A 9,279-nucleotide genomic window follows, 5' to 3' on the forward strand; every position below is an offset into this window, starting at 1 on the left:
TAAATATTGGCTTTAGAGATTTGAACCTATTCTAAAGCATACCCGACTGGACATACCCCTTACAGATAATTTCCTTGCAAGTCTGGTCGCAAACTAAATAAAACTGGTTGTATCATGAGATTGTAAGGGTGTGAACTCAACTGATACCAAAATGTAAAGCATATTTTGGAATGACCTGGCAGTTTGGGTTGTTATACACTGAGCACCTGCAAAGATCAGCTTCATTTAAGAAGATTATTTTTTTAAGCTGACATTTATCAAGAGATTTTTAAGTATATGGGCTATTATTTGCTTGAATTGGCAATGGGTGGATTATATCCTTTATTCTTCACAAAACTTTGCATTAGGTATTGTTACTGCTCTCATTTTTCCAATGAAAGAACTAAAGTACAGATTTTAACACTTTCCTAATATTACACAGCTAGGGAAGTGTGGTAGAATGTGAATTTGAATCCAGGTCATTCTGACTCCAGGGACACTCTCAAATTTCATTGTGGAAATACTAAAATAGGATAGGAGCCATTTAGGTAGAAAGATTTAAAGAAGTCTAAAGAATGTTTAAAGGGATATAGGGGTTTCCCTGGTGGCTCAGACAATAAAGAATCCGTGTGCAATGCAGGAGACCCAGGTTCAGCTCCTAGGTCAGGAAGATCCCCTGCAGAAGGGAATGACTACCCACTTCAATATTCTTGCCTGGAGAATTCCACAGACAAAGGAGCCGGTGGGGCTATAGTCCATGGGGACACAACTGAGTGACTAACACTTTTTCGAAGGGATATAATTATAAAATTTTATAAAACCTCTAATAATAGATCTGGGTAGAGGGTGGAAAGACCTCTTGAAACATTACAACGATAATATTAAAATAAACTAAGAAAAAGTTTATATACCCTCAAATTATGTAGGCCTTGAACTCAATTATATAAAAATTATTTTTTTTAAAAAGCTGAAAGTATGTCACAGAATGAACTTACAGCTCACTTACATATTACTGACACTTTTCCCTGCTATTTTTCTGTATTTTCCAAATTTTCAACTATTAGTAATACTTTTTAAAAAGTTACTTAAATATTTCACATAGTGATAAGAAAATCTAAAGTACTCATGCTTTCAAGAGTGTACAAATTCAAAGTATAAAGAGGTTTTTAGGAAGAACTGGTTACACTACAATGAATAAATATAGGTATATTCATATATAGGGCTTCCCAGGTGGCACTATTGGGAAAGAACTCACTTGTCAATGCAAGAGATGTAAAAGACATGGGGTTCAATACCTGGGTTGGGAAGATCCCCTGGAGAAGGGCATGGCAATCCACTCCAGTATTCTTGCCATGGACAGGAACCTGGTGGGCTACACAGTCCATAGGGTTGCAAAGAGTCAGATGTGACTGAAGTGACTAAGCGCGCGCGCGCACACACACACACACACACACACACACACACACATATATAAGAAATCTAAATCTCTATCATTTATACCTACCTACTATATACCAGGTACCATTAGATTCTATGTGAGCTACAAATAATTAAATATGACCTCTTCTCCCAAGAGTTTCCAAAGCAAAAGGAAACCAAAAACCATATATTATCCCAAACACCTAACACAAAAAGGATGTAGGTGCGATGTATTCAAGGACTGTCCCTTAGCTATATGATGGCAGGAACTTTGGTTCCTATATCCCTAGTGTCCAAAACAGTGTATAGTAAGCACTCAGCAAATGTTTATTGAATGAATAGGTGTATGCATATATGGATGGCTAGATATATAATACAATTAGTAAGTACTTGGAGATTCTAATATGTATGTACATCTAATTTGGGTTAAGTAAAAGTCATGACGGAAATGAGAATTTTTTTTAAAGTTATATGGCGGCAATATATGAAGCTGATGACATTCTACAAAATATACAAATAGCGTCATCATCTGTGATGGTTAATTTTACGTGTCAACTTGACTGAGTCATGAGGTTCTCATACATTTGGCAAACACTATTCTGGGTATGTATGTGAGGGTGTTTGGGAAGAAAGTAATACTTAAATTGGTAGACTGAATAAAGCAGGTCGCCCTCCCTAATGTAGGTGGGTATCATCCAATCAGTCACAGGCCTGAATAAAACAGAAAGGCTGACCCTCCCACCAGTAAAAAAGTATTCCTGTCTGATAGCCTTTGAACTGGGACACTGTTTCATTCTCCTACCTTCAGACTTGGACTGAAACATCTGCCCTTCTTGGGTGTTGAGCTTGCCAGCCACCAAAACTGGAACTGAACCTTCAGCTCTCCAGGGTCTCAGGCTTTTGGACTGAAACTAAGCCATCAGCTCTCCTCGATCTCTAGCATGTCAATTCACCCGGCAGATCTTCAGACTTGCCAGCCTCCAAAATCACATAAGCTAATTCTGTACAATAAGTTTACCTATCTATATAAATATATCTTTTCAATTCTGTTTTTTTCTGGAAAGTCCTGATGACTACACCATAATATTCTAAATCCTAGATGAAGAAATGACCTTGCCTGGAATGGTATTTACTGTATCCTCATATTGTATATTCAATCTCACTGCCTTCTCTCATGCCCAGTATCGGGATTCACAGGCTTCACAATAAGTAATATCTGTGCTGTGCTGTGCTTAGTCGCTCAGTCATGTCAGACTCTTTGAGACCCCATGGACTGTAGTCTGCCAGGCTCCTCTGTCCTCAGAATTCTGCAGGCAAGAATACTGGAGTAGGGAGCCATTCCCTTCTCCATTTTCCCAACCCAGGGATCGAACCCAGGTCTCCTGCAATGCAGGCAGATTCTTTACCATCTGAGCCACAAGAGAAGCCCAAGTAATATTTGATGTAGTCCAAAACAGTAATTATTCTAGAAATAGCTTATGAAATAAAACAAAGTCTCAACTTATAGTTTTCCTCAACGGTCTTCAATTAGGCATTTAATTGTGATTTATCAATAAGTCTATTTCTGTTTTAAAGGATAAATCATTAATCGTCTGGGATTATTTGTCATGCTTTTCAGAAAAGTCCATTTTAAAACATTCATCATATACATAAAAACATGAAAATCCTCATAGAAACTGGGCAAAGGTTATAAGACATTTACAGAAAAAAAATGCACAGACTTGGTTAGCAAAACAAAGGGGCATAAACTCACTCATAACTAAGTAAATGCAAATCAGAACACAAGGAAATATCATTTCAACCCATCATACGGGCAAAAAATTGTATTTTCCATAATATCAAGATGTACAGAAAGACATGTTCTCATTCATTATTGATGATATATTCCTTAATAGGAATAGATGGCACAACTTAGTTAAATAAAAAATGCACAAACCATTGACACACCTCCTATACTGTTAGGAACTGATCCTACAGATATACTTTCAAAAGTGTGTCAGAGTTAGAAATTGCAGCAATATTGGTACTAGCATAAAGCAAAACAATCCCTAACTCCCCAATCTACATACTTAACAGAAAGTTAACAGTTAAATAAATAATGATATATATATATACCATGTAATACTGAACAGGCATTGAAAAGAATGAAGAACACTGAGTTTGCTGATATGAAAATAGACCAAAGATATGATTCAGTCAATGATTATGTATTAGTCAGGGTTCTCCAGAGAGATAGTATCAATAGGATAGACATAGACATAGGTAGAGAGACAGAGATAGAGATTGGTTTATTATAAACATAGATGAAATAAAGCATAGAATGGCTTATATAAAACAATCTCATCTATGTTTTAAAAAAGAACATATACAAACATCTATGAATAGGGAAATAAAGATAGTCACGTAGAGCAAGAGATAGATGCATAAACATTTTTCTGGAAGCATATATAGGAAACAGTGATTACTTTAGGGGAAGAAAACTAGCTATTGAGTGGTGCCTAGGAGAACATCTATTTTATAACTTTCCGTACAGTATTAATATTTAATTATGTGTATAACTTTTAGTTTAAAATGCTTACTCTAAAAGAAGGCAGAGAAAATTTTATTCTCACCTGATTGTTTTAAGTAATGGTTAATAATTGAAGAAACTCCATGAGGTGCTACAAAGTTACAGTCTCCTTCTTTCGTCACCATTCCATCAATAGGAGAGATCAGAGGCTTCAAAATGCCACCAGCTAACAATTCATCATAAAAACTGAAACAAATCAAAATGTATAACATAACTATACATATACTTTTAGCTCTAAACATTATACTCTCTTCAAAAAATTCTTTGAGATTATAATCCTAAGTAAAAATCTTCTTATAAACAACTCAACATATGTTTTGTGTTAATAAGACATAATTTTGGTGAAGAATGGAAATATTTTGAGAATCCATAGTCTTTTGCTGATTGTACTCAAAAGTCTACTTTCTCATATATTTCAAAATTAAAGTCAGTGAAAATAAACAGAAAAGTATTCATTACACTGATTTTGAATCTGGTTAAGATTTTACTTCCATCACAGTTATCTGTCCTCTTTCTCAACACCAACATAGTTAACTTTTATTTATTGAGCCCTCACCATATTCCATAGAACATCTCACCTGATCTTCACAACTGGAGAGGCATGTTTTACAGTTTTTCCACTTTACTCATGTAAATCTTTTATTGCTATTAATACTATGATCAATGATGATGATATAATTTCACTATATTACAAGAGTCAAAGCTTAACTCTGCTAAAAATGGATGATTTGTATCTTTTTACATCCTCAACCAGGAAGACGTGATTCCACTCCTTTCAACTAACTCACCTTTGGTGTGTTTTGGCATAATGAGGAGTGCAGGTGATATACTGGGCACCCAGGTCCACTGTGCTCTGTGGATTATGAGGACTGCTGGCTGTAGTCATTCTTCCTCCTTGAATTAGTCCCCAGGAAAATATCTTAATATATCAGAATGAATATTCCACAATTAACACCGATCACCCCAGGTTACACCAATGGATAACTTACAACTGTTTCAGAAAACATATTTTTAATTTTTGTTTTACTTTTAGATTTCATAATAATCAATATATTTTAAAATTTTGTTTTCTCCAGATTCCAGAGATCTAAAAAAAAAAAAAATTGTTTGCGTTTTAAATTGAAGATTTTGTCATCTAACACTGTTAGGAAGTAATTAACAGAGACAATTCAGTCAGGGGGTGTGAGATATTTTTTTAAAGAACACATGAATAATACAGCAGCCTTCAGCACTGTGCCTGCTGCATCTACGTACTGATCTGAATAAAGGGAATGAATGAACGGACCAAAGAAGGCAAAATAATGAATGAAATGTCAGAATGAATGAATCAACGAATGCTTTCCCTCTTGCTGCCAGGTTTCAGGAGAGTGACAGGATTCTCTCAAGTAGATAGATCTTCGGAAAGTGGTGGTCAGTGGGCACTGGAGGATTCTCATAATCTAAAGAAAGCTGCCAGGGTACACAGCAGCCAAGGAAAACAATTCACTTCTTGGCGACAGCGGCAGGCCCAAGCTTTGCAAACTACAGTCAGATGTCTCCCAGGCCGCTCGGGCCTCCCAGAGAAGTGCTCCGGTATCCCGCCCTGCCCCCACCCGCCCCACCGCCCGGCCGGGTCGCCGCCCCAGCTCGCGCCCACTCTTATGGCCGTCCCGGGCGCCGGAAGTCTCCGATCACGTGATCAGGCGCCCGCCGACCTGCTGGGTGTTCCCCCGAGCCTTACTCGGAGAAGGCCCACGCCACCTTAGAAGCCGGGTACCCGCCGGCTTCCTTTCCCTGGCTTCTGTCCGGAAACGACCCACCTGAATCCCCGGCCTTGTCCCATACAGTGAGGCGCAGAGGACTGGACGCCTCCCTCCTCAGCAGCGCCGCGCACAAGCTTCCCGTCAGCCCGGCGCCCACGATCAGCACCCGCGCCATGGCCCGCTGTCTCCGCGCCCGGGTGGCCGGCCTGCAGTCGGTGGAACCGCCGCCACAGCCCAGCGGGCCAGAGCTGTAGGCCCCGTGCTCCCGGCCCAACTCGGCCCCTGTGCAGTTCCCTGGTCAGCCTGCAGGGGGCGGAGAGGAGGCGACTCGGGCTGAGAGAAGGATCAGCACGGAAGACAAGCAAATCTTGGCCTTCCTCTTGGTTTGAGAGCCAGGAGCTGTCTTCAAGCATCGTCTGGCTCCATCTGATAAGCTGTGATTTCCAATCTGCTTCTCGCCCCCAAAACCTGTAAATCATATCGGTTAGAGCGTGAGACCCCGCCTCGCCACAGGGCTGCTGTTGACTACTGCGGAGACCCAGCCCAAGGTTAACTACCAGGGTAACTGTGCCTTCTTGGAACCTTGGCTTCTTAATAGCCTTAAGTCTGAAAGGAACACAGCAGTGAGGCCAGAGCCAGCTTTCTTCAAGTACCTTAATAGTCAGTATTCACATAACAGAAAAAGAGTTTGGGAGAGATTTTGTTTAACCCTCGGGCTTTGTGTAAATGATAAACTTTTTGAACCTCAATTTCTCCACCTGTAAAAGGGGGCCAGAAAATTCTGTATTCCAGATTATTGACAGTTAAAGATATTTGGTTCACCAGAGAATTTTAGGTCAATCTTCTCTTCAGTAAATATTAAATTTTATGCCAAAACACATTCCATTTGCTGTAAGAGGTGTGCGGATGAGCAAGACAAGGATTCATGCCCTTACCACTAGTTTTTTTTTTTTGTTTGCTTTCTAACGTTGTCCTGGAAATTCTCAAGGAAACAGTAATATGCAAGGATAAGACTGAACCATTCATTACAGGTACCCTGAATTGCAGATAAGTTATTACCTGGACACTAGAGAAACTTGTTATAAGGAAATTGACAATGATAGTCAATTATAATGAAAACATTAAAAATTAGAAGTTTTACTGTATGTACACATGAGGGAGAAATTACCAGGCTTCAAGTTGGTGATAGATCAATATAACATATATCTAATAAAAGATAACCGAACTATACTTTGGATAATAACCCCTTATTGGTCATTATCATTTGCAAATATTCTGTCCCATTCAATACATTGTCTTTTAATTTTAATAATCATTTCATTTGCTGTGCAAAAGCTTATAAGTTCAATTTAGTTTCATGGTTTATTTTTGCATGTGTTTCATTTGCATTAGGAGACAAGTCCAAAAAAAATATTGCTTACATTTATATCAAAGAGTGGTCTACCTGTATTCTCTTCTATAAGTTTTATGGTTTTAGGTCTTTAAATTGTTTTGAGTTTGTTCTTGGATAAAGTGTGAGGAAATGTTCTAATCTCATTTCTTTACATGTAGCTATCCAGTTTTCCCAGCACTGAGGCTACCTTTTTTCCCTGCTGTATAGTCTTACATTTTTGTTATAGGTTTATTGACCTTAAGTGTTTGGATTTATTTCCTGGCTCTCTATTCTGTTCAACTGATCTGTGTGTCTGTTTTTGTGACAATACCAGCATTTTGATTTCAAGACTTTTTCATATAGTCTGAAGTCTGAGAAGGTGATACCTCTAGCTTTGTTCTTTTTTCTCAAGATTGCTTTGGCAATTCGGGATCTTTTGCAGTTCTGTATAAATTTTCCTATTATTCTAGTTAGTGAAAAATGTCCTGGTTATAGAGATTTCATTAAATCTATAGATTGCTTTGGATAGTATGGGTATTTTAACAGTATTAATTTGTCCAATTTATGACCACAGAATATCTTTCCATTTCTTTGTATCATCTACAAATTTCCTTTATCCATGTTTTATAGTTTTCAAAGTATAGGTCTTTAACCGCCTTGATTAAGTTTATTCCTAAGTATTTTATTAACACAGTTTTAAACAAGACTGTTTGCTTGCTCTCTCTTTCTGGTAGTTCATTATCAGTGTATAGTAAACTAACAGGTTTCGGTATGTTAATCTTGTATCCTGCAACCTTACTGAATTCATTCTTTAGTTCTAATAGCTTTTGGGTGGAGACTTTAGGGTTCTCTATGTAGAGTATCGTGTCATCTGCAAGTAGTGTGATCTTTGCCCTTGTTGATTTTGTCGCTCAGTCGCTAAGTTGTGTCTCTTTGTGACCCCATGGACTGTAACTTGCCAGGATCCTCTGTCCATGGAATTTTCCAGGCAAGAATACTGGGTTGCCATTTCCTACTCCAGAGGAACTTCCTTCCCTAGGGATCGAACCTCCATCTCCTGAATTTCCTGCACTGCAGGCGGATTCTCTACTGTTGAGCCACAGGGGAAGCCCCATTTTTTTGCTCTGCCCTTCCTTTAATTTGAATAGCTTTAATTTCTTTTTCTGATCTGACTGCCATGGCTAGAACTTCGAGTACCATTTATTTAGAAGTGGTACGAGTGGGCATCTTATCTTGTTCCCAGTTTTAGAGGAAGTGGTTTCAGCTTTTCAGCACTGAGGTGATATTAGCTGTGATTATATCATACATGGCCTTTACTATGCTAAGATATGTTCCCTCTATACAATTTGATGAGAGGTTTTCTTTTTAATCATGATTGGATGTTGAATTTTGTCAAATGCTTTTTATGATCGTGTGATTTTTATCCTTTTTATTATTGTGGTGTATCACATTGATTGATTTGCAGATATAGAACCATCCTTGCATCATTTTGCATATGTAAATATAGACATTAAATTCAAGTGAATTTTTCCTAGGTTAAGCAGTATCTTGAGGAATCAATGCAGGTCCTCATGATCTGTTGAATACGTTCTTCTCTTTCCTGTCATCTCTTGTTACCTCATTTATGTTAATAGTCTGGTCACCTTCCATAGTCAGACTTGAAACCTCATAGTCATTTTCAATATATCTATTCTCTTTTCTCATCCTTGATATCTATTAGTCTTCTGGTCTTTTTATCTCTTCTCCTCTGTCTCTTAAATGCAATCCCTCAGCATTGTACCTCAGAAAAGTACAAATTCCATTTCTACCAGCAATATTCTACAGTGCCTATTTTACCACATTCTTGTCAACTGTGGACATTGAGCACTTTGAAAAGTGATTATTGACAGATTAATCCATTCATTTCAGTCACTCAGTCATGTCCAACTCTTTGTGACCCCATGACTTGCAGCACGCCAGGCCTCCCTGTCCATCACCAACTCCCGGACTTCACTCAAACTCATGTCCATCGAGTCGGTGATGCCATCCAGCCATCTCATCCTCTGTCATCCTCTTCTCCTACCCCCAGTCCCTCCCAGCATCAGAGTCTTTTCCAGTGAGTCAACTCTTTGCATGAAGTGGCCAAAGTACTGGAGTTTCAGCTTTAGCATCATTCCTTCCAAAGAACACCCAGGACTGATCTCCTTTAGAATGGACTG

At 38.5% G+C, this 9,279-nt stretch overlaps 2 protein-coding genes across 7 annotated transcripts in view; one reads left to right on the plus strand and one right to left on the minus strand.

Annotated features, from left to right (window-relative positions):
* RNLS (renalase, FAD-dependent amine oxidase) overlaps positions 1-6,361 on the minus strand; it is a 278,945-nt gene extending 272,584 nt beyond the window's left edge. Inside the window, exons 1-3 of one of the 6 annotated variants that reach the window (XM_010838486.1) lie at positions 5,767-5,855; positions 4,756-4,886; positions 4,011-4,153 (exon numbers count right to left, since the gene is read on the minus strand). In XM_010838486.1, coding sequence (XP_010836788.1) covers positions 4,011-4,153; positions 4,756-4,853 — 241 coding nt within the window. In that variant the 5' untranslated portion in view covers positions 4,854-4,886; positions 5,767-5,855. Of the gene's footprint in view, positions 1-4,010; positions 4,154-4,755; positions 4,887-5,766 lie in introns of all 6 variants that reach the window. The other 5 variants (XM_010838484.1, XM_010838485.1, XM_010838482.1 and 2 more) reach the window with 5 other exon arrangements.
* LIPJ (lipase, family member J) overlaps positions 5,690-9,279 on the plus strand; it is a 36,946-nt gene continuing 33,356 nt past the window's right edge. The window contains exon 1 of the mRNA XM_010838481.1: positions 5,690-6,369. The gene's annotated coding sequence lies outside the window, so the exon portion shown is untranslated. The remainder of the gene's footprint in view (positions 6,370-9,279) is intronic.

The sequence above is a fragment of the Bison bison genome, unplaced genomic scaffold (genome assembly GCF_000754665.1).
Source record: "Bison bison bison isolate TAMUID 2011002044 unplaced genomic scaffold, Bison_UMD1.0 scf7180017864097, whole genome shotgun sequence".
Taxonomy (NCBI): Eukaryota; Metazoa; Chordata; class Mammalia; order Artiodactyla; family Bovidae; genus Bison; species Bison bison.